Source organism: Parus major, chromosome 5, assembly GCF_001522545.3.
Source record: "Parus major isolate Abel chromosome 5, Parus_major1.1, whole genome shotgun sequence".
In the NCBI taxonomy this organism is placed as follows: Eukaryota; Metazoa; Chordata; class Aves; order Passeriformes; family Paridae; genus Parus; species Parus major.
Genome location: NC_031774.1, coordinates 46,853,005 through 46,879,227, shown reverse-complemented (window position 1 = coordinate 46,879,227; position 26,223 = coordinate 46,853,005). Strand labels below are relative to the sequence as shown.

Here is a 26,223-nt window from a genome sequence, read left to right as displayed (position 1 = left end):
AGAAAGATTGTTCCCTAAAGCATATTTTCTAGTGATTTTTTTCTGCTTACCTTTAGTAGACTCAAGTAATAGCCTTCATTTCTTAAGAAGACTAATAGACATCAACGGGGGGATTTTTTCCCTTGAAAAGTAGCCAAATGCCTTCATTTTTTTCATGATTCTATCTTGCTACTGTTATCTGCTGCTTTATATTACTGTTACTATTCTGTCCTCTTGCTGCAGTCCTTGATTATTTCTTTTCTCCCCGAGGCCCTCAACCTCGATTTGGGTCTTCCCTTTTGATGGCAGATTTCAACCAACTTAAATATCTTTGTTTTAAAGACTAAGCTTTTAAGACAAACCTGTGTCAAGGTAATATTTATGTTCCTACTTCTAACAACCGCACATTTCACCCCGTGACAAGAGAAGGGAAACAAATAGGTGATAAAGCCCATGCTTTTAAATGTCAGTTCTTTCCTGACTATTTAAAAATGATAATGGGAAATTTTCATAGAGGTTCAGGTGAAAGTATTGAGAAACAAAGCAACTTTCCTTTTTGTTTTTTCCTTTTTTTTTTTTTCCTCTAAAATAATATTTTTAAGGTAGACAGCAGCAGAAACAGCAAGTGACTGGCCATGATAGGGTTAATCTTGTCTGCAAAGTAATTGATAAAATTAACCACTCTTTTCTGAGGACACTCTATTACCAGCCTAAGGTAGGGGAGCCTCCAGGGATTTAAAAGCAGTCAATAAGTCTAAAAAAAGACCTAGCAAGCCTTTGGTTCTGGTTGATATTAAGTTAGAGCGATAAGTCAATGTAGCTTTGCCACACCAGCACTCTCTTCAGACTTGCATAGGCTAAGCTGCTACTGATCTGCAAACGAAGCTGGCTCCAAATCTGCTCAATGTTATTCTTCCCTGTGCCCATGCTCTCCCATCACACTGCCTCCTGCAAGACTGTAGTGGGCTCTCAGGATTCAATAAGCAAGGGCCTAGGCAGGGGCAGTAGCTGTATCTAGGAGTTAATAGCTGCTTCCTAATCCCTGCTGACACCAGTGGGGAGGTGTTGCCCTACCTCCTTCTGCCAGCACAGTAAATCTTGTCACACCTGTTGAACAAGGAGACACCCCAGGTATGCCCCCAACACTGCAGGGGAAGGACACTTCTCTCACAGGACTCTTCTTGGGAGCATGCCTGGAACCCCAACTCCTCATGTGAGCAGTGTTGGAAGAGCTGAAGCAGCATGGAGGATATTCTGCTGCCTGGGATCACTTACTTTAAAAACAAATAAACCTTCTTAGCAGACAGATTTATTACTAGTCATGAGGGATTACGCAGCCAAGTCAGTTTGATTCATTAGAGTGTTTAGAGAGTTTGTGTAAGTTCCTGGAAGCTGTCTGGGATGGTCTTTAACCATCCTCTTACTGTTACCTGATGGTGAAGGGGAAAGTTGGAAAGCACTTGTGCTGAATTTGTTTTTCCCTATGTTTGGTAATAGATTTAGACAAGCTGTTTAAAGAACTGAGCCTTCTGCCTTATGCTGTGCTGAGCCGTCCTTCCAACTTAGCCACACGTAGCCTTTTCTATTCTTTCCTCCCTCCCTATAATATTTAATCAACAAAGCCCTACCTCCATTTCCCTGAGGCCAGAGTAATGCGTCTTTCTGCATTTAGAAACCTCCTACGCATGTGAAGACGTCCTTTGTGCAGTGATGCTGTTTTAATTAGCCACGTCTCTCCTTTTGGCCAGAAATATATAAAATGACTGTATACAGCTTTCCTGCAGGGCAGTGCAGCCCCCTTGGTGCCCAGCTGTGGGTAGTGGAAGAGGCACGCTGGCTGTGCTGGGGGACAGGGTTGAAAGGGGAGATACGTCTGTGCCTGGACCTGGCAGGGGAAGGGAAGCAAAACTTGGGCAGGAGAGAGAAGTGGGGAGAAGACAACCCTGGGTGACCCTGCCAGAGAGGCAGAAGAAGCCTGCCTAAAACGGATCAGAGAGCATGGCATGAGACATTCTCTTTGTAATGACCAACATGTCACGGAAAAATGCAAATTGAAGCAGATGATGTTAGGCCAAAGCTATTAGGACAATAACCCGCCTGAGACCAAGCCATCCATACAAGACAATATGCTAGCATAACTGTCCTTAGCTTCAGCAGGACACAAGTCTGTCCCAGGCGGTCTCCTAAGACTTACATTCAAAGTGCTTGTTAGATAACATGCTTATTAATCTTTTAGGCTTTGCTTTGTCTCTTCAAAATTGTATCCTGTATAAGTCATTCAAAAAGAGCTGGCTTAGAGACCTCTGAAGTTAACACCTCCCAGAAGCTTCTGTGATGCTCAGCAAATTTCCTTTTCACTGGGGACTGACTCCATTTTGTAGCATTATATTTTACCAAATTTTACTGAATAATCCTTGAATCCCTAGTTATGTAAATACTACTATGATAAGAAAAATACGCTGTTAATAAATAGTCCTTGTCAGGACTAGATCAAGCTACTGAACATATCGTGTACCAGTACTGGCTAAATCATTGCCCGTGGCCAAGTGGTGCTTATACTTGGGCTCTGCAAAGCCTCATCTTCACTTTTATCACTAGCCAACACTGCATCTCACAGGAGGCTACATGTGGCATTTCCATTTAAACCATGTTATTGCTGTGGTCCACAGATGATTAAAATGTGTGTAGCCTCTCCTCGTGGCAGGAAGTGAAACACCCTGCGAAATGCTCTCTGAACTTCCAAGTGAGGCTGGCAAAGCAGAGGAGGGATGTCCTCTGGCTTTCAGTTCTGCCGTAAGGAAAATGAACATAATCCTGACCCTAACTGTCTTGTAATTTTTATTAGCTCTCTTTGGCTTGCAGCAATGACCCTGTGAATAATGCATGCTGCTAGATGGCTTTCCTAAGGAAAGAAGGCTTATGCAATCGTATTGTCTGCCACTGCCTGCCTTCTCCTTACCCCATAATAACTCAGAAACCAGCTGACCAATCTCAACCAAATTTGAAAGAGGGAAAGAGGTCTCAAAGATATTGTGTTAAATAAAAATAAATATTAAAAATGGAGGCCATGTAGGGAAGGGACATCTTAGGAACTTTAGCTCAGTTCTCACTACAGGTCTGAGGTACCACTCAGGTACTCAAGTCTAAAAACACATTTGTCAGTTTTCACTGTTCTGCTGCTCATGCAATGACTTGTTTTTTCACAGATCACTCAGGGTGAGCCCCAGAAGTCATGTTCCAAGCCTGTAGCAGAGAAATTTACAGAGAGCTGCCAGGAAATTTGCCAGTGCAGGCCACCTCCACTGTTACCACCGCCTCCTCCACCTCCGCCGCCCCCGAGGTTGCTAGCGGTGCCAAGTAAGTAGCTACTGATACATTTGTGGTGTGCTGAAGGAGGGCAAAGTGATGGGGACACCTGGACAGACAGTAGAAAGGATGTGGGAAAGGGCACAGCTAGCTCATTTGTCATTTTCTACTTAGCAAATGGAAGAAGAAATGTTCTCAGTAGAGATGGTGATCTGTTTTCTGATCAATGAATAATGCTTGGCTTTTGGAGGAAAGCCAGAGAAATTCCCTCCTTTCATTGTGTTATATATGATTCCCTGGTTTTACATGGCTCCCTAATCCCCTAGCCCTGGGAAATGCTTTCCTACAGAGCTGTGCTGTCTCTTGAGTTGCATGACCCCCTTTTTTGCCAGGTGTGCAGCTTGAAGGTCTGGGTCTTTCAAGGCAAATTAATTTATAAGCAGACAAAAATCCAAACACTCTGTCTAGACCATTCAGTACATTTGACTGTTGTCAAGACACTGGAGCACTACAGTTTACCATAGCAGTGAGTCAGGCTCACTGGTTTTAAATTGCTTACAACTGTTACAAAAATAGGAGGCATGTCAGGAGTCAATGGCAAGTGAGCAGTTTTCCCACTAATGCACATACAGGCTAAGACTCATCTCTTCATACAAATCACTGCTGCTGAGCCTTACCCAGTGCATCTGAGCTCCTCCTTATTTCCAGCCATACATCCCCACGCCCAGCACCCCTGGTGCCTGCAGTTCCTGCTGGCTAGCTCTGCAGCTGCTTTCCACATCAGTGTTCCTGTGATCCCTGACATACAGATAATTTCTGGAGAGTGGTATCTGTCCCCGTGGTCCCTGCACAGTGGGAGAGACCTTCCTGGTTCCGTATGAACCCACTGGGTTCAGGGGCACAGACTGGGACCCAGCTGCTGGGTATTTCAGTAAATCTCCTTAACATTTATGCATTTTCATAAATTCATCTCTCCCTATAAGGCTGCCTATTAATTCTTCTCCCTGCTTATATAAACTCTCTTGGGAGCAGTGTTGCAAAGTGTATCCAGTATCCTCAGCGCTTCCCCCAAGGAAAAATAAATCATTAGGTATCATCATCTGGCTGTTTGTCTTTATCAGCACCATCTCCAGATGTGCAGAAGATGTGAAGAAGGCTTCTGCATAGCTTTTCAGTCAGGCAGAGGACAGGCAGAATTTTTCAGTGTCTTTTCTGCCAGGAGCATGCTTTGTACTTGTGCTACACTGCAGAAAATTAAGGCAAAGGCAGAGAAAAACCAACAGTGAAACACTTGGGAAAGGAAGTACAAAGACAGCTAGGAAAGCAGAGAGGGATAGTTTTTATACCAGGAAAAATCTCTTTCAATGTTCAGGAAAATGTCACGGGCAGTAATATGGAAAATTACCTTGATCTTTGTATCACAGCCAGAAAATAAAGTACTTTGCCACTCTCTTTTCTGGTGCCTGGGGTACCCTGTTGCCCTGAGGGCGATGAGATGTGGCAGAGTGTTGGCACAGAGACCAGCCCTGCTGACCAGCTGCACTGGGAAGGGAGCACTGCTGCCAGGCTGCTTCCTCTCCATCAGGCAGCTGCTCTGAGTGCATGGATTTTTCCCCTGTCAAGTGGGAAGTAAATCATGTCAGAAAAAAAGAAGTCTGTCACACATTGCAGAAAGAAGAACAAGAAATCAAATGGGCCTGTGACTGGGATAGCCTGATGCTTTCTCAGGGTGGATTGCCAGGTGCTAACACAGTTCTAAAAATGAGCTATATAAATCCAGATGACTAATATTTAAGCAAGTGACTTCATTTAAAATGCAATGAAAAAAAGAGATTACACATTTCTTTCACTTGTAAGCTTTAGAGTAGCAATCAAGTGCCTCATCTTGAATGATGCTTTCATTATCATCAGCTGTCTAGGCACTGTAATTTAGTCCATGTGTAGAGCAATCCCCTTCCTTGGAAGAAAGAACAAGCCTCGTGGTTAAATATTGATGTTATAGACTCTGCTTTTAAATGGTATTCAGAGGAGAGGGAAGAGCCAAAAGCTATTGTGAAGTGGTTGACGCTAGACTTGCACTTTGCACTTTCTAAGTGAATAAAGTTCAGTACTGGAAAGACATCTGCAAAAAAGTAGCAGTGGAGTTGCAAGATTTTTACCTTTACAAGGTACAGGGTCTGTGCCATGAAGTACTACATAAAGATGCTGGAATTGCTTTCAGAGCTTTGTGAGCCACAAATGTGAGCTGCATTCTGCTAGACACTGTCCTTAAAAGCTCTCTCTGCAATCAAACTGAACATTGCTTGAGATTTAGATCAACTCTAAAGCAGCTACCATGGTTTGGGCTAGGTCACTGAAGCCAATAGGTGCAAAAATCCTGTCTCTCCAGTCACTGCAGACACTGACATTGAGTTGTCTGCTACATGAAGCATCTAGAGCTCTTTGACATGGCCTCCAGCTGCTGTTGTGGAAAATCAGAGAACCCTCTGATGTGTCCTCTCTGCTAGTCCCACCTGATTGTTTTACAAACCCTACACGGTTGTATGGGATGGCGCCACGTAACTGTCTGTGAGCAGCTGAATCACTCCCTGACAGGCTTTTATTGTGCTTGAGGACTTTTAGGAACAATTATAGTACATTTAGTGTCTCTTTAGACACTTCAGTATTGACAGGTTGATTCAGCAACAAATCTTTAGCCTTGCTTCCTGCAGATAGATTTATATAAAATCTATTGAATTCAGAGAATCCTGGAATTCACATATAATAGCTGGAAAACGTTGTGTTTACTCTGAGGGGAAATAACCTATTTCCTTCTGTAGAAAAGGAGTAGGATCACACAGCAGGCAGTCTGAAACCACAAGCAGTGTTAGGAGTACCAGCTTTCCCTGGTTTAGGAGACACCTCCCTGTTTACAGTTTTTACAGTATTTACATCAAGAATGTGTGGGGAGTGTTTCAGCACATCCTGAGGAGGCACTGAGTAAACGAATGAAACTATAAGAATATCAAAAATTAAATAGACTGTTTTTGTCCTCCTTCAGGGATGACCCCAGGTCTCCTTTCCCCACATTTCTAACTCCTTCACATTGACCACTTGCATTTATGGTGCCACATCCAACCCCTGCTCTTGCCTCTGCTGCCTCTGCTCTGCAGCCAGTTCCATCATGGCAGGATAGCCCTGTGTCTCCTCCTGGGAACCCATCTGCCTCACAGCATGGAAGGAAAGCTGCCATCAGCCATGCCTCTCCCTCAGCAGGCTGGGCCTCTCAGTATTGCTGGTTCACCCTTTCCTTTCTCTGCAGAGTGGGACATATGGACTACTTCAGTTTTGACTTTCCTGAGCTTCATTTCAGATGCAGTTTTTTCGTCATCCCACTGAGATACTGCTGTCTGATTCAATATAGATGTGTACCTTACTAAGGGGCTCTGAGGAGAGGGAGTCTAGCCCTAGGATGGTGGGGACTGTGTGATGGTGAGGACTGACAGGAGACATGGTCCCTGAGCCCATGGCAGTTTCTCCAGATGTTTTGGCACACTGATGTTTCCGGAGTAACTCCCCTTATGCAAGCAGCAGCCTGCTCTTTAACCCATGCCTAGAAAACTGCTCTCTGATGAAGTGAAGGGAAAGCTCATGAGGCTCAAAGGGGCCTAAGGCCAACTAAACTTAGATGCTGACAGCAAAGGAAGAAGGAACTTTCAATGAAATTGTGTGTGTTCCCTAGATATGTCTGTAATGACCTGAAGGCGATAGAGATGCTCAGAACCTGGCCTTTAATTAACTGTGTCTTTTTCTCTCCGTCTGCTTTCTTCTTTGTCTCTGGATTTCAGCCAAGACTAAGACAAGGTGGATGGAATACTTGTTTAGGCAGCATTTCTAACCCGGCTTCATGGACCCGTGAGATTAAGCTAGTTCAAATGATGTTGACCCTTAAAAATGTGAAAAGCTGCTGTTGTCAACCCCTAAATATGATGTGAGCACGCAAGTTTCTCCAGGGGCATTGCAAAGAAGAAAGGACTTTGTCTGGAAGTAAAAGCCAGGCTTTCAAAACAGGAAAGGGGGAAGGGGTTAGAATTAGATATACACTGTGGTCTGTATCAATTTTAACCTGTGTAAGGTCTTACAAAACAACATTTCAGAAGTGACTTCTTTAAAATGGTACATGGAAGAGAAAGGATGTTTTTGCATGTACTCCTCACTTGCTGGTGAGCAACATTTGCTGTCTCTGCTTACCCTTCTCCCATATTGGGTGAGGAATCCATGGTATTGCCATCTGCTCTCTGATTGAAGGAAGTGTACAGTCAAACATTGCTTCAGTCAAAATTTAGAGGAGGAAACTTAGGTTGAGTCTGGATACATGAGCCATGACGTTTGGATGTTTGCCCATAGGTACACAGTGAAGCCTTTACAGCTCCTGACCTTAGTGGAAGTTTGCCCTGAGCTGTCAGCTGAGATCAAGCACAATCATGTCAGTGCGAAGCCAAAGTGAATGACATCACTGCAGAGGACTCTAATCTCCATGTAGTAATTGTATCATTTTGTTTTTCAGAGTGACATCTTTATCTCTGGAGACAGAGCATCTAATTTACTAATTATTTGGATGGGTGAAAATGCCAAAATAAAAATGACCAGCTACAAGAAGGGTGAAACCTTTTGGCAGCTATATAAGCTCAGATGTACAGTTTAATTTTGGAAAGCATGCAGGGTCCCTTCAGTGCAAGTAGGAAAGCTAAGGACATTCAGATCTTTTGGGACAGATCATAAATTCATGGAATGGTTCAAGTTAAAAGGGACTGTAAAGATCATCTAGTTTCACCCTCCTGCCATGGGCAGTGATACCTTCCCCTAGGTTCCTCAAAGCCCCATCCAAACCAGCCTTGAACACTTCCAGGGACAGGGAATCCACAGTTTCTCTGGACAACCTATTCCAGTGCCTCACCACCCACAAAGTAAAGAATTTCTTCCTAATATCTAATCTAAATTTGTGCTCTTTCAGCTTAAATCCATTACCCCTTGTCCTTAGCCATACATGCCCTTGTAAAATGTCCTTCTCCAGCTTTCTTGTAGACTCCCTTCAGGTACTGAATAGTGCTGTAAGATCTCCTTGGAGTTTTCTCCAATTCTCTCAGCCTGTCTCATAGAAGAGATGCTCCAGCCCTCCAATCATCTTTGTACCCCTCTCTGGACTCGCTCCAAGAGGAGTGAGTCCACATCCTCCTTTTATTGGGCCCAGAGCTGATCATGCTACTGCAGATGGGGTCTCATGGGAGTGGAGGGGAGAACCCCCTCCTTCCACCTGCTGGTCATGCTTGTCTTGATGCACCCAGGACACCCTTGGCTTTCTGGGCTGTGAGCACACATTGCCAGTTTGTATCAAACTTCTTGTCCACCAGCACGCCTAAGTCTTTCATCTCAGGGCTGTTCTTAATCTATTCTCTTCACAGATTTTGTTTGTACTCTGGATGGCCCTGACATGGGTGCAGGACCTTGTTGAACTTCACAAGGTTTGTGCAGGTCCACTGCTCAAGCCTGTCAAGGTCCCTCTGGATGGCATCCCTTGCCTCTGGATGGCATCCCTTGCCTCTGGATGGCATCCCTTGCCTCTGGATGGCATCCCTTGCCTCTGGATGGCACCTGCTCTCTCTGGGTGGCATCCATTCCCTCCAGCATGTTGACTGCATGACACGTCTTGGTGTCGTCAGCAAACTTGCTGAGGATGTGCTCGATCCCACTGTCCGTGTTGCTGACACAGATATTAAACAGCACCTGTCCTAATACCATCCTCTGAGGAATGCCACTCATCTCTGGACTGTCTCAATGTGTGTATATTAGGCAGGAATCTGAAGAACAGAAATAGTCTGGAACTTCTTAAACTTTGCATAGGTTTTCAAGTCAACAAAGTTTTCAGATTTGTCTTGCTAATTGTTAAAATAGCCTTTCACAGCAAGGACTTGTTATAGAAATATTGTATGGCTCTAGGACATAAAATAATAAGAAATGTGTTTTCCTTAGGATATTCTAGTCATAAAACCTGATGGTAGAATGCACAGGTGATCCAGTGTGGATTCAAAGAATGAGTTTGAACCTTATGCTGAATACTGTCTCCACATCTCTGTTCCAGCAGGAAAGCTGAGCACGGTCCTGATGATCAGCACTACATTTCTTGTACTTGGACGCTGACATGTTTGCCTACTCAATGCCTAAAGAACTTTTGTCCTTGGCAGAGGTCTGATTATCCCCCAGGAGTTGAGGGGAAGCTGTGATTGCAAAATGGATTGAAATCTTCCTGGAGGCCACAATGTGTCTTCAAGTATGAGATGCCCGATAATCAGTTCGGGTCAGTCTGATGTAGGCTGCTGCAATAGGAGTTGAGCAGCTCAGAGAGCTCTGAGTTTAAGTTTCCCTTTGTTTAGGCATTTCATCTTGTGAGGGCTTTCTATCTTTACAAGCACTTACTGCAAAGCTGATGGCCCTAAGGGCTCAGCTGGCAGGACCAGCCTTCACCCACTGCCCCTCTGCCTGAAAACTTGTTCAGAGCAGTTTTGAGATATTTGGACATATTTGAGGAATCTTGGGTAGATTTCTCCCATGTGATGCCCAAAGGAATTGGGCATCACATGGGAGAAATCAAACACATGGGAGATAGCAAACAGGTAGGGCTGGGTTTGTTTTATAATATGGGGAAGGCATTTCCCTCCATCCTGCACACAACATAGTGACAACCAAAACTGAACAGCAGAGAACTACTGGAGCTCAAAATGGCAGGGGACAGACACATTGTCTCCTGCATGATTTACAGTAGTGACTGCTACTGTGAGAGCAAGTCTGGTCTAGACAGTAACTTTTTTTTAAATGCAAACAGAATGCTGAAACAGGGAAGCCCTTCCAGTTTTGGTAACACAGCTGTCATACTGTGAATTGCAGTCTTGTGTGAGAGCATTGTTCATAATTTACAAAGCCAAACCAAAATTCAGTTTTTGTCATCTCCCACATACACTTTTGTGTTACTGGAGGAATGTCACTCTCAGAACTGGCTGTAGGATTTGGAGGCTTTCAAATTTAAATTGAACTCCAACACTGCAGTCTGGAGCCGTGGATGATGGCAGAAGTAGGATCTAGTCCAGGTCCCCACCATGTTTTCACATCACAGACACTACCTTCACTCTTAGCACAGTGAACCAAATCATTAAGCATCCAAGACTGGATTAAGCAGAATTCACCCATCTAAATCAGAAACGCAGTGACTGGATTTTCTGCCTCAAATTACAGGCACTCTGATTTTGTCACCAAAGACATAAAAACTTCAAAATCCTGCTATTTTTTTTCCATTTAGCACAGTTTTTTCTGGTGTAGGAATAAAAGTCACAAGTCCTCACCTCTCAGTCAAAATGAGAAAATTATTTATGGGGAGGAGATTTCTTAAACAGCAATCAAATACAGAATTTGAAATAGTTTGAGCATCTAAGATGTTATATTAAGTCTGAAGAGCAGGATTAGTGATTAGAAAGCAGGTAAACCTGGAAAGGTTCATACTAATACTTTTATGATAGGATTCTTCTGTCACTCTTTCACCTAACATCTCATATTGAGTTGTTGTAAAACCTCTGTCATTCTGTTTGAAACATTGGTAAGACCAGATAGTCAATCACAGCTTCCAGTGCTTTCCCATTTCAGAGTTTTTCATCACAATAAATGCTGAAATGTTTTGTCAAGTCTAATTGTTATTTAGGCAAGTGATGAATATCTCCCCTGCTCTGGGACCTTGCATATTTGTTTTGAATTTTTCATACAGTAATAAATTGATATAATGGAAAAATCCTCTCTCTTGAAAATGCATTTTGAAGAATTTAGAAGTAAGAGCCTCAGGCCAGATTTTGCAGTGCAGTAATCAGTGGGAGTTCTGTTGTCTATAGATTAAAAGCATTGTCTAATTTTTAAAAAGAACCGTCACATATTAAACTGGTTCTGCACTAGAACAGTCCTTTCTACTCTGAGATGCATACTCCAACATCTTGATTTTCTTTTCTTTTTTTTTTTTCTTTTTTTTTTTTAAGCAGAAGGAGTTGGCTAAGCTGAAGACATTAATTCCTTCTGTGGATGGCAGTCCATTTGTACATGCTTACCATTTCACTGATTAGGAAGATAACAAATCTTCAGTGAAGTTACTGATGAGTCAGAGACTGCTGATTTACAAGTAATTGTAGGTTCACCTGCTCCTGGCAGAAGGAGTTGTGCCTCATCTTGACAAGTCAGAAGTAAATGCTTAATTGGCACAAGCTGTTCCAGCAGAAAGGGCTAAACAGCTGACCTCGGTAAAGCAGATCCACAGAAATACGTCCTTGTAAGGGTTTTGTGCATTGTATGCTTATGAACATGATATAAAGGTGTTGTCCTGCTTGAGTAATTGCAACTTAAGGGTACAATTTAAGTCAGTGTAGCAGGTTGAGGAAGCAGTAGTCTGGAAATTTGGGATGTTATCCCAAAGTGAAGACACAGCATCCATTAATATAGTATGAATATCCACTAATAACTGATGCTGCTGCCAAAATCTGCCATTAATGATTATGCAAGTTAATTTAACCCTTCCACTAGTAAATCATATTGCATTATAACTACATAAATATAGCAGCAAATTGTGGATCCCTAATGGCTGTTTAAATTAATTATTTTATTATTTTGAAGTGTCTGTTCAATGGAGCTGGTATTTCATCAGTTCATTGGTTAGAAATAATTTTAGATAAAGATCTGTTCCTTGACAAATGCTGCTATTAAACTGGACTTTTACCAATGGAGCAGATTCTCTTGAATCATTCCTGGACATTTTCCTTTCCTTCTGGAAGCGGTGCATATTTTCATTTCATAGCCATTATCAAAGGAAATGACTATCAGTGGAGCACAGGGAGGGTTTTGTTTAACTCTTGTTTCAGTTTGGGAAGGTGCAGGTGCTCTGCCTCAGCTTTTCAGGGCATCACTATACATGGGGACTGCCCACTGCTGTAGGTTCAGTAGCTATTCATGGTCTGTGTAAAGCCTGGGGGCAGTGCAGATAGCAACCTGTGACCAATCTGTGTTATCTGTGACTGTAAAGAAACCTGTGCCTTGTCTTTTAGCTTTCCAGGAGTTCCAATATGCTGAGCAGTGATCGAGGACTTCATATAAGGGCATTTGGCATGGTGAAATGCCTCGATCTGATGTGATGTAATGGCCTTTTTAAGTGTTCTGTATTTTATGGGAACTGCATGAAAAATTATTAACTGATAAATGTAATTTTACTTATATTAGAATTAAATTTATACCTAATTTGGAAGGCTTTTCACATTTCAGTTCCATTTTACTCTGGGTGGGTAATCAATTTAATTTCCCTTAAGTTGAATCTGAATACAATTTGGAAAAGGGACTTAAGAGCAGTAAGTATCAGAATTATTAATTGGTCTCTCCAGGGACATTTTTAAGTGATCACTGTAGCCCTTAATTCCAGCAATAACTGAGTTTTTGAAGTGATATAAGGAATAAACCCCATAATATCAAACTGGAGGATTATGTTTATATAGATGCCATACATCAGCAGAAGTATCAGCTACATAGTCAGCCAGCTGTTCCTTAAAACTTAGACATATGACTTGCAATATGGCTTTCTTTGTGAACTCTTCAGAGCCATCTGCACTTACCAATATGAACTATATGTCTGTTACAGTCACTCTCTTCACACAGTGGGGTGCCCAACAGGCAAACCATTTATTTTTCAGAGACTGACACAAGCCAATACCTTAGAAACTGTCCTATTAACACATTAGGAAAATATGCAGAGTATTTCCAAGTCTTCCACAATCTGTTTTAGGAAATTCAGTCTGCGGTTGGTTTTGCCTCTGACTTCCCTAAGGCACTAATTTTGAGAAAGTGTCAGTGCTCAGACGTGAGGTTTGTTAAATCTTTGCTGTTACCTAGAGGTCCTTAAGCTCTTAAAAAAGCTGTTAAGAATCTACAAGATGTCTTAATCCCAGTAACACAGAATTTTATTCACTTTGCATAGCTTGTGACTGATGGCACTACTCATGTGAATACTCTTGAACTCTAAGAAGTTGTGCAAATCTGGACTTTAATTCAATCTGTATATAAAACATACCAAGAAAATCTGTCATCTTGCTGTGGGATTGAATCTGCCAGCCCTGAGGTATCTCATTAAACATTTGCTGATGAAAGACTGGTCATCACTGTAAGAGTGCAGACTCCTGAAATCACATTTCAGCTGTTTGGATTTCAGCTGATACCATCCCTCCTTGGAAGGTCTGTTCACTGTAAGAGCTGAAAGACTGATAAGCTTTCAGAAGGCTTGAGGGTGGTTCCCACAAAGGAGGCATCTTGCCCACCCTCCAGGGAATGGTGGAAGGAGCATCCAGAGCTCTGCTTCTCCCTCTGCCACCAGCCTGCTGGGAGATCCCAACAGAGTCAGCCACAGTCTCAGACACACAGAGTTATCCGATCTGAAACAGAGATGTTTTCTTCCCTGTAAACTTTGTATTTGAGACTAGTGGGTGTCAAGCATTGAAGATTATTATTATTATTGGCCTCAAAAGTAATGGTAATTGTTGTTGAATTGATTGGCTGTGTTCTGTCCCATGGAATAGGAGATCACACAGTGAGGACTCTGCCAGGAGTGAGATGCAGCACCTACAGCCACACCATCACCCTGCAGCAATGAATGAAAGGAGGCAGCCTGAGGGGCTGGAGATGAACCCACACTAAAATCAGCACTATGGCTTGTCTTATTACTCCTCTGCCAGTGTTGATACAGCTTCAGCAAAACCCTGGTAAAGGAGAGTATATCAGCAGATAAGGGAATTAACAACCTGGAAAGGCTATCAACTGTATGTGCTTACAGTGTCCATACAACTGCCACTACCACAGGACCTTAACAAGCTCACCAGAACCTGCCTTCACGGCACCTTTTGGGGCATGAATTTCATCCAAGGATGCCTGAGGCACTGTGGAAGCAAAGGCTAGTTTTTAAAGAGTTTTATCACCTAAAAATGCTGAATGAGCTCTCCAAACCATTTAGCTCTCAGCAACTGTCCCAGGGGATGGCCCACTCCACCTTATTTTGGAGTGGACAGATGTTTTCTATCTGCTGTTTACTCATCACTTCCTCACTGTTGATCTGGGGCAAGCAGATCACAAGGGACAATGAGGCAAGTTTTCTACTTAATGTCTTTGCTCTTTGGCAGTTGCTTCTCCATGAGTTACCCTCTGCAGCAGTTGCACTGCCCCACAAAGGAGCCTATGTCTCTCAGAAATTCCTGGTACTGATGATGAGCCCATCTTCTGCCCTAAAACAGCCTCTGAAACAGCCTGAAAGCAAGACAGGTTGACTCGGGGAGAAATTGTCCAGAAGACTCTTTTCTTTTTATACCTATTTTACTGCAGTGAACCTGGGAGGTGATATTGGCTATGGGATTGAGGTGGGAAAATGCATGTCCTGTACCTTGAGTTCCAGTTTGGAAGCAACCCTTTATTTCTTTCACTGGTTCCTACTTTTGTTTTATGGCAAATGGCTCAGGGCACAGTGCCATAAGCCTGCAAGCAAAGACAGTCCTTTTCCCTGGCAGCTTGAAGAAGTCTCCACATATCTGATTCCCAGAAGCAGATTTCTTCCTGCCCATGTTGAAGTTGTTCACAGAGTCACAGAATCATTTAGATTGGAAATGACCTCTGAGATCAAGTCCAGCCTAAGACCAAATACCACCTTGTCAACCAGACCATGGCACTAAGAGCCACGTCCAGTCTTTCCTTAAACAGCTCCAGGGACAGTGACTCAACCACCTCCCTGGGCAGCCCATTCCAATGCCCAGTCACACTTTTTGTAAAGAACTTCTTCCCAATGTCCAACCTAAACAACCCCTGGTTCACCTTGAGACTGTCCTCTTGTCCTGTTGCTGGTTGCCTGAGAGAAGAGACTGACCCTCAGCTGGCTACAACTCCTCTCAGGCAGTTGTAGAGAGTAGTAAGGTCTCCCCTGAGCCTCCTTTTCTCCAGGTTAAGCAACCCCAGATATCTGTATGCATGTGTGTGTGCATGTGTGTGTGTGCTTGTTAAAGGAAATGAGCCCAAGTGTGCTGAAATGGCAGACTTAGCATGAAGGCCCAGTGTTTTCAGGCCTCTTTTTTTCTGGATGCTTTTTCACTTTCATCACTGTAACATGATGAAGTCACACAGCTTGGCAGGACAAGCAGTTTATGTTCAGCACTGATTTTTCCCCACTGAAGAATTGCAAGTGCTCATAACATGCCCGTGCACATCACTTGCCACTGAAGAGTTAGACTGTGTGTTTGTGCAGTGAAGTGGATGGTACTGTGCTGGCACATCTCTGTGTCTCTCAGTGGTGCCTCTGTTCAAAAGAACTGAGAATTACTGTCTCCAGGTCAGAGCTGTGCTCTGCTGTTCTGCAACAGACCATGGCCTTGCTGCTGTGTTTCCTTGAACTGGTGACTGACAGAAATGTCAGGGAATTACAGCTGGTTCTTGTAGAAATATAGATAGAATACTTATAAATGGGCCTGTCTGTTCTATTAAAGAATTGGGAAAGAAATAGCAATAGTGCAGACATGCAGCCTTATGTTGCACATTTTATCCCTACACCTGCAACCATTTAGAAAGCTGGAGCTACTGTTCCCATCCTGGAGAAGGAGAAACAAAGCTGGAGTGGAAATTGTCCCAAAATCATCCAGCTAGCAAGGAGAACTGAGTCTGGAGGAGGGAACCCACATTTCAAAGGGAATTTCTGTCTTCTGCAGTGACATGCTGCCTGTGTACAGAGAGGTTAAAACCTGAAAGCAAGAAGATCGAACTTAAGGTTGTATATCTACATACCCAACTTAAACCATCCTGGTTCTCAGAATGCTAAGAACCTCTGTAAACCAGGTTACCTTCTAGAATAAATGCCAGGGTACTAATTTAACACCAAATGCTTTGGCACTTGTGACCTTTTCTTAGAGGTACCAGACAGCCAGTAATCCGATCGACATCTCCTGCATTTCAGAAAACAGGCCACCAATGGCAGGGCTCCCGATGGCTCTCATGGAGAGGCAGCACTTAGGACTACCTGGGAATGTCACTAGGACTGTCTTGGTGCTGCCCAGCCTGGCAGTGACCCTGGATGTGGAGAACAGCGTGACGATGCCTGTGAGGCTCTCCCAAATGCTTGTGCTGCTGCAAGGAGGAGATTGCATTGCAAGGCACAGGCTTCAGCTCTCATTTTCTCGGGACAGAGAGCGACAGGGTGTGATATAATCGGGGTAAAAACAATTCAGTCCTTTATGCTGAGAGAGAATCAGATGGTGAGTGAAAAGCAGCGTCTCATTGGGAGACTGCTGGGTAGGAAAAAACACGGGACAAAGTCAGATCAGAGGCAGTGGCTGATGTGAGCATGCATTGTAAAGATAAATGCCAGGGCTGAGTATTAATGCAGAAGCTAGCTATGATGTAATCTCCTTAAAAGCCCTTTTCCCACAAGGTCTGTAAGTGCTACTGCTCCTCCAGATCATGCTTTAGAGAACAGATTCTTCCTCTGTGCTCTCTAACCCTGCTCTCCTCCGAAAGACCTCAGCAGCTGAAAGCACATTTTGCCCCTATTTGAGGGGTACCTCAGTTCTGGTGTGTCCCATCAGCTTCACCAACAACCGAATAGGATTAAGGCAGGCAGGTCTAGCCATCAGCCTGTCAATAATTTGGAGCACAGACTTTCCCTTCCTACTTTGTTTGACAATCCCTTGGCTGCTCTGCTCTGCGCATCGGCATACTTCCGTAAGTGTGCAGAACTCTGTTCTCTAGTTTCCCTCTGCAATTGTACAAAACCAAGACAGGTTATCCCACAAGCTCAGTGTCAGCCATTCCAGGGCATCCTGTGGGATCCCACCTTGTTTCCGACCGTGGTGTCACTGTGCTGGCTTGGGGCAGAGATCAGGCGTCTGCCTGGGGAGCCAAAAAGAGAGTTTGCTGTTTCCACCCCTGTAATGTAGTTTTAGCCAAATCAGTTGTTTGTGTTTACTCCCAAAGAGGCAACACAATCCAGAGGGGAGGACTGGCCAGGAGCCAAGACATTTTGTTTTCCTGGCTTTCTCACTGAGGTGCAGTGACTTTGCACAAGCTGCTCCCCCACAAGGTGCTCTACTTACTTCTGGCTGACCAATATTTTTACCTATTATTATTTTATTTTGGTCCTAACAATATGTTCATTTTCCATAAAAAAATCCCAAATCATGATACCTATCAAGAAAGCACAGTAATGTAGAGCTTTACTGAAATCCACTGCAAAACCCAAACCTAAATGTGTGCAGGTTCAGGAACTCCTAAAGCTTAGATCTTGAGCATCACAACCTCCCCCACCCAGCTGCTCTCTCCCTTACTGGCTATCCACATTCAGGTTTTTTCACCTGCAGTTCCAGTTCTGTTTCTTGCAATGAGCCATGCATTCCTCTAGTGCTTGTGACCTTCAGAAAATTCCTGCAGAACTACCCCTTTCCTTCACCTCCTTCACACTCCAGTCTCTAAAACTAAGCACAAAACCGAGTGTGTTTCTTGTTTTAGAAGAGAAGTGTTTTCAGAAAGGAGGAGAAAACTAAGAAGATGAGGCAACAGAGAGTGTAGAATAACAGTGTCTACAGTGTAAGAACTGCGGGGGAGGGAATTTCTCCAGCATCATTCCCACACATGTTTTTATTATAGCAGAAGTTCCCGCTGCGTAGTGATTGCAGTATCCCCCTTAGAAGTGTAGTAGGAGCATATGCACAGAGCAGCTGCACGATATAAACTTGTCTGCAACAAAGTGTGATAAACAGAAGTATCAGCTGCTACAGGAATAGCTGATTTCTACCGGTGTTATTTAACCTAGCTGCTCCAGGGAGGCCATAAATCAGGACAGGCTTTCTGCCGAGCACACCGCTATTGCCTGGTTGTTTACCCCACTGCCTCATGGTGCTCTGGAAATGGCCCTGAGCTTACAGGCAGCAGGAGGGGCAGAAATCTGTAAGGAAGTAAAAAAACCAAACAAACACTGCATGAGGAAACCTGACAGGGCTAGACAAGCCACTTCTCCATCAGTCTGGAAAATGCCAATCCTTCCTTTGGCAAGCCTGTCTGTCCCTGATCACCAGCCCGAGGGTTGCCTTCTGCAGGCAGCCGTGGCTGCCACGTGAAGGCGAGCTCAGGGTTCCCTGTGGCCAAGCACAGCCCCAGGGCCTGTGCATTGGGGCACTGTGAGGATGCAGGTCATGTCTGCAGTCCTTTCTGCCCCAGGGACAGACACCGAGGTCACCCATTTCCTGGTCAGCCTCCACTCACCCATCCTCCTAGGAAATTTTCCATTTAAATCCAAGCGTGTGGAAGGGAATGCATACTTTGCCTGTTCTCAAAACGCCTTTCAGAATAACAGCTGAAGATCTATATTTGTATCAAGTCTAGCAGCACCACAAACTCCACTGGCAGGGTCTTTTAAAGGATTTGTTTTTCCCATGCCGGCTGCCTCTGACTGGGAGCAGCCCTGGGTACACGCAGCACGTTCCCACCACATGCGTTATCCGGACACATCTGTAGCAGTCCCTACGTGATGAAATACAGCAAACAGAGGGGATGCTTCAGCTGACACTGACTCACAGATCTCTCCCCATGGCCCTGGGTTAAGTAACCAATCTTGTTCCTGAGAGCCCACATCCTCCAGGGCTCTGGAGACCGACATCCTGGCCTTCAGCTACATTTGTCTTTGAGCATCATCATGCAGATGCTGGGACAAGGTCCTCAGCTGGTACCAGTCTCACAGCTGGGTGGACTTAAGCTAGTTTACATCACTTGAGCCCTTGGACCTTTATTAGCTGCCTAAGGCTCCATCCTATCATACAATTAAATTAATCAGCATTAAATTAATCAGCACTCACTTCAGGGTGAATCCACATTGCTGGGGGCAAGGGGTGAAGGGCCTTATGCAAAAGTAGACAAGAGGCCTCAGGTTCAGGACTGAAATCAGGTTTCTCAAAAAAGATATGAACATGTGATGGAGGCTCTCCTTTTTTCTCATGTTTTGCACAGCACAATGCCTAGAGTAAATGTCTGAGCTTTGGTGTTTGTTTAACTTTCTCTGTAGGGTTTTTCCTCAGAACCCAAATTATTTCATATTAATCAGGGTATTCATTGAACTCCTCTTTTCCACAGGAGCCTGAATGAGATATCCTGATGTGAAGAGGCCCAAACTGCAATACATTCAAAATCCTTCTCCACATTTAACTGGGAGTTCAGACTGGACACTGTAGTGCCCTGGGAGATTTTTCATATACCTTGACATTTGAAATCACATTTAAACTTCTCCATGTTTTCTGGGCTTGTCCCTGCATACCAGTGTGATAATGGCTGCAGGAAATAGTGTCTTCTGTGTCTTGCAAATGGAAACATCAACATGCAACTTACATGAATATTAAAACAATATATAAGAGTGAAGATGAGACTAGGACCCAAACCCTGTTTTAGCCAGCAGATTAACAGATCTCTGTGACATCCATAGAGATTTCTGAAAACACACTGTCTCTATCTTCAGTTCCTTTTAATTTCCAACCAAGACTGATAAAACACTTGAGGCCCTTGGAATATGAGCCTGTCTTCAAAATAAAATCCTATCCTGCTTCCTAGCATGCTAATTAAAAGTGCATGGCTGATTCAGGCAGCCCTACAATAGCAAGAGAAATGCTGCAGGCATAGACATGGCAGGGTTTAGCCTGTTGTGAGTATACGATATTAAAAACAGGCAGATGTCTCATAAGGATGATTATGACAGCACTCTTGACCTTTCTGCAAGAATAGGAATAAAAGCAAAAGAAAAACAATAATCAGTTTTGATTTATCTTGAAAGTCCTCTTCCTTTTTTAGGCATGAAGTTGCTGTTGTAGAGGAGTGATGGGGGTCATTGTCACCCTTCCACATCACATCAGTGGACACTCACCAGCTGCTTGGGTCTCAGTCTGTGAGTGAACTGACAGACCTCCACTGGAGACACCTCCCCTGGAATTACGTGTGGGAACATGGGTCACTGCCTCCCTTAGCTATTTTCCAGCTCAGCTCTGTGTTTGGTTTTGTTTTGTTCTGGGTTTATTTGCTTTATTCTGTTTTGTTTTCCTTCGCTTTGCAGCGCTGGCTGCTGTGGGGTTGGCAGTGGGAAGGATGCCCTGGTGCAGGCTCCCTGCCCCAGCACCAGGGCCGAGAGCTGCTCAGGGGCACCAGCTCAGCATGGCCCCTCAGAGAGCACTTTCTGTCTCCTGACAGACTTGGTTGTGTTCCTTAATGTCCCAGCACTCCCATGCAAAGAGCAATTAGCCTAAAACCCATATGGTAATGGAAAGTAATAACACTAATCAAAATAAATTATGGGAGCACTAGATTTTGAAATTATGAGCTTTATAAACTACAGCCATGACCACTAAAGATAACCTGGTGGTGTATCCAAGGATTCCAAGTCCTGTTTCTAGATTCTGTCTCAGACAGTACAAGTATTGCTTTTATAACATACACAAAACTGTTTAGTGCTTAACCCAGAAGATTAAACCAGCTTCATCACAGTTGTTTGTTGGAAGCTCAGAACAATTTTGAGAATGACCTGCTGAGATCTGATTTTAAAAAAATCAGAGAACTTCTTGGAATTTTATGGAAATATTCTTTCCAGTGATAGAACCTCTATTTTTGTGCCTAGACATTGAGGGAAACCCTCAATAGCTGAGCTAATCTTTTCTGGTATGCATATTTCTGGCTAGAGTCAGCTGTGTACAGATACCTTCTAACGTTAGAGTCAGAGCTGTGTCTTTATGCTGCGCCTTCAAAACAAACTTAGTCACAAAAAGCAGATGTAAGATTTTTGTGATGCTGAACAGCTTGATCTGAAAGCACTTTTTCATTATTTTGTTTTGAATAAGTGAGATCCACCTACCCACTGCAGGCCCGAAATAGGGTTATTTGCTCATTTTATTTATTTAGGCCTGGTGCCTTTGGGAATAGGAGAAGGTGATGGTCCTCTAAAAGTAAGCCTAACCAGCATTTGTACTTCATAAATTTTGAGGCCAAGAGATAAAAGGCATTGTACTCATGTGGATTTTAAAGAGCCAGAGCATTTTCTTTACTTACTTAATTCTTATTCTGAGTCCAATCTCTTCAGCTGAATTTAGATCTCTTAAAGTAAAAATAAAAAGTCTGCCTTAAACTAAGTTTTTAGTTTAAATACTCAACCAGAAATTATAAACTACGGTAATGATTAATTATCCTTAATGATTATAATTGCCCTATTTCTAATCTAAATATGTTTGTCTCCATTTGTAGTTGAGTACATTCCCGAGTCATTTGCAAACTGTATCAGTCTTCATCACCCTATTTTGGGGGGGAAGAGGGAGGTCACTGTTAAAAACCACATTCTTCCAGCAGTGACTTTCCATTTATAGTTGGATTTTGAGACATACCCGTTTTCTGGCTTTTAACTCAATTTCTGTCTGCCACGCTTACTCTGTGTGTATAGTTTCATAACCCCAGCATCACATGGAATTAAGTTGGATGTCATACCAGTGTGTAGCTATCACACTAGCACTAGTACATTTGTATATCAACTAATAATCTTCTCAGAAAGTATCTAGTTTGACAAGATGTCTTCCTAAATCTATGCTGTTTATCATCAATTATTTACTTTAATATTTTATTAATTGAATGAGACAATCATTATTTTTGCAGAATTTCTGTCAGGATGTCAGGCTGTGATTACTTAGCTCAACCTGCTTATCTTCTTTAAAATGTCATCACTTTCCTACCACTTTCCACTCAGCAGCGTGTTCAATGTGCAGAACGACACTTCAAGGTTTAGCCGAAAAAGCAAATTTTCCCTGAGTTGTTTTGTACTATGAAAATAATTTCCTCCATTCAGCTGATTTTGAGAGCAGTGAAGAACAGCCAGGAATGAGTCAAACCAAGAAGCAATCATGCTCTGAGCAGCTGAAGCTGCTCACATGAGACGGAGATGGGTTCTGAGGGAGCACCTGCTGTGGCCAGCCCTCAGCTCTCAGTAGCCCAGTGGGGATGACAGAGGGACTTCAGGCACCCAGGGGTGTCCTCCAGTCCCAGATACACCTCTGTGAGGGACAGCAGGATGTGGCTTGTTGTTTCTTTACTCAAGGGAAAGGGCCTGATTTGATTCTGAAATGTACAGCTTTTGGGGTTTTGTAATGCGTTTGAAAGAGGTGGTACAAACAAGGAGGTAACCAGAATTGCTTTCCTGCACCTCAAGGAAGGTGAAGGCAATGAAACAGCTGGACCTGACACTGTTATAGGTAGTGTGGGACATCTGCTCAGTGTGTTTTGTATTGATTTCAGTATTTCCTTAGAGGAGTGTTTGCCTTTGCTCTCTGGGGTGTGCCTGTGAAATGCACTGCTATTCCATGCAAAGGGGCACGGCTGCCAGAGGGTGCTGCAGGTGCCCTCACCCAGGGTAATTCCTCTTCACTGAGAGCTCACTGACACCTGTGGGCTCAGCCCTTCTCAGGTGACCCCAGGTGTGGGGGATAAGCTGAGCTCTGGGAGTCAAGCACAGGACAGAGAGCCTGCCCAGCCCCAGGGTGTCCCAGGGAAAGCTGTGAGCCCCATCCCAAGGGAACAGAGACATCAATCCCTCCTGAGCACCAGGAGCTCAGTGTGGAACTCACTGGGAGGCTCCTCTCTGAAGATGTTCTTCCCAGGTATCTTGCTGGCTCTTTGGGGCATTTCCCTCTCAGCTGCACACAGAGGAGTCATCCATGCAGGCCAGGCTCCACCTTCCCATCATCATAAGGGGATTAAACGCAGTTCTGCTCTTCCTCAGAGGATAATTGTGAGGAGAAATGCATTAAGGACATAGAGATGCCAGGGTATGAGGGCTATGTGAACACATACTGAGAAAGGCAGAAAAGCATGTGTAACTGGGAGCTTATTAAAAAAGAAGTGGACATTTCAAAGGAAAACAAGATTAGCACTGCATTAATAAGGAGTAGAAATAGAAAATAATTTTTAAATCTATATGAAACCACAAGCCACTAAGAAACAGGCTTTGGTAGCTTCCAGTGTGATTTCTTGTGCTTCTTTTTGAGTGCCCAGTCTGGAACAGTGGGGAGAGGAACTGAGCCAGCTGGATTAGGAGTCATTTCTACTTTAACAATTCTTATTTTCCTGTCATTAATAACTGCATCTAGGAGTAATGTTTACTATCCAATCCCACATATATCTGTTGATTCTCCACGTAAAAATACTATGCTAAACCATTAAGAAGTACGTGGTGTACAGACATGTGACTGTGTATAAAGTATACGTGTGTATACATGTGACGTGTATAAATACTGGCTTTATACCCTGTCTCTGCCATTTGTCAGTCTCATTTTTGTGCTGAGGAGCAGCCTAGTCTCATCACTGTTTTGCTTTATGATTAGTTTGGTTGATCCTGCCTTGAAGAACAAGGATAGCCCCACTTCTCCCATCTTTAGTGATCTCATCAAATTTTACATGGCACCTGCTGATCGATGTTTTTCCTTTTACTTCATTCACTGCTCCCTTTTGTGTTTTTCAGGACAGTACCAGGAGGGTAGAGTTGACCTTGACACTGCCTGCTCCTTCATGCAAGCATTTTGTCATCTTTGAAATGCATTCTGTTCTGGAATCTTACAGCACTGAAAACTTCCAGAGAATATTAAAATCATTAGCTTTATCAAAACACAATAAATAGTTCCATCACTCACTGAAAACAGACTTCTGCAACTGGCATAGTAATAAAGTAGAAATTCAGTTGTTGGGGAAGTCTAGGAATGAACATAGTCAGAGAGGAAGCTGGGGACCACTAGCTGTCAAGCAGTTGGGTTTATTATTCTAATTGCTTCTTATAGTTTTTCTTTACCTAGTCTTTTCCTAAGGTGCTGCTGCAGATTCCTTGGGGTGAATGTCGTTAACTCCTCTATGCATCTTGCAATTGGAAAAGTTTTCTCAGTCATTGTGTAATTCATTATTTAATCTATTGAGTGTTAATATAAGAGTAAGAGTATGTCTTTTCCTAATCAAACACAGGAGACAGAGGAGATGTCAGATCACAATAAATGATACTAGACTGATGACATATTTTAACTGGTGCAGCTATTTGTGATGTGTATAACTGGGCATTCAGAATATCAAATTAAACAATGAGACTCACAGAAGAGCCTTTTGCTATATTTCATTCTCTCACCTACTTAGTTGAGAATGTATATATAGACAGTCCCATCAACTGATTCATTATTAAATGTCACTTAAGGTGGAATTTATGGGTTTGCACAGGCTGTGTTAAGGCTCTCTCTTCCCTCTGTGATGCAGTGGTACTGCTCGTGGCATTGGCTGTTACTCACCATCCTTCAGGAAATGTGTCCCCTCAAAGCATGGGAGAAGGAGCACAGCCCTGAAGGAAAATATTTTAACTAAATGCCACCAGATACAAACTATTTATTGTTTTGGGTGGTACTTAAGACAATTCTGCCCCTAAATGTAATAAGAAAAATGTAATAATAATAGTTTATATTTCCACAAGTTAACTTCTCTTAATGTTAGCATATTTTGACTATTTGGCTTAGAATTCAAAGGTAGTGTAATGGAAAATAAGCTTGTCAACTATAATACTCAGAAAGCAATTAGTAAATGTAATAGAGCTCATATTCTTTTGGAAGAAATCCCCCTTCCTGACTCCAAGGTTACAGTAATATCAGCTACAATACAGATTGGTAGGCACTGCTTTGGCTCCCAACAAACCTCCTCTAATGGGGCTTGAAAACGTGCTCTTATCAGCATAATATCCCTCTCTAAAATTAAATCTGATGCAGCTGGAGATGGTGAATGCACAGGAAGAAGATGTTTCCCACGAGTAGCAGAGCTGAGCCTTTCTCCTTCGTGCAGAGTACCAGGTTGTAGATAGCACTGAGAGAGAGAACTTGGTCATCTGGGGACTGTGACAAGAAATGCTTAGTGCCAATAAGAGAAATGGATTACTTGGGGAAAAGAAAGAAATGGGTCCTAAATGTGAAATAACATCTTTGCATGTATCTGTGATCCTGGTGTAGTGCTACTGTGTGAGTAACTGAAGCATATCTGATAATACCCTGTTGATTTGGGAGAATTAATGTATTTTTCCACTCTCTTTTTACAGCTCCCAAGTCTACCTTTTGTCCCACTGAAGAGACCTGGTGGCCAGGCCTGGTTATTATCATTGCAGTATGCTGCGCCACACTAGTGTTCCTCTTTGTAGTTGTCATCATTTGCTACAAAGCCATAAAAAGGTAAGACTCCAAATGCTTTTACTGTGCTTAGGGCAATGCAGCCCCACAGAGGCCGACCCAAGACTTCTCTCATGAAATCTTGTTTAGTTTAAAGGCATCCAAAAGACAAAATGCATCTTTTAGCCAATGTGTGTTTTCATTGGAAAGGCGCTTTATGGACTGTATCCTGCATGTGCAAAGGATGTAGCTCAATGCAGTCATGGGCATAAGGAAGAGAAAAACTAGAAACCTGATAGAGCTACATAATTCAGATTAATAAGAACTTGACCAAAGTCAAATTGCTGCAGGTTGCTGGTGAATGTGGAGAGCTTTGGCCAAGTGTAGAGGTAGGAAACACTGAATTATTTGTGCTCAAACGCTTCTTCTAGTAATGTTCAAAATTTACATATGGGTTGCCCGATTCTTGGCCCAGGTCCATTACTAATTTTAGCATTTCAAATTAATGCAAACTCTTATAACTCCAAGTCTATGGTAATATGTGTGGGTTTTCATTCATGGACTGTACTTTTAATTTATACTTCAAAATTATAACCTACAGACAAAATTCAAAACCTTTCTCTTTTAATGTAAAAGTCTCCGTGAAGCCTACGTACAACAGTGTGTAGTAGCCACT

At 43.1% G+C, this 26,223-nt stretch overlaps 1 protein-coding gene across 3 annotated transcripts in view; it reads left to right on the top strand.

The window, feature by feature from the left end:
• Positions 1–26,223, top strand: part of PRIMA1 (proline rich membrane anchor 1) — a 50,495-nt gene that overhangs the window by 3,262 nt on the left and 21,010 nt on the right. For all 3 annotated transcript variants that reach the window (XM_033515144.1, XM_033515145.1, XM_033515146.1), the window contains exons 2-3: positions 3,186–3,336; positions 25,481–25,610. In XM_033515144.1, coding sequence (XP_033371035.1) covers positions 3,186–3,336; positions 25,481–25,610 — 281 coding nt within the window. The remainder of the gene's footprint in view (positions 1–3,185; positions 3,337–25,480; positions 25,611–26,223) is intronic.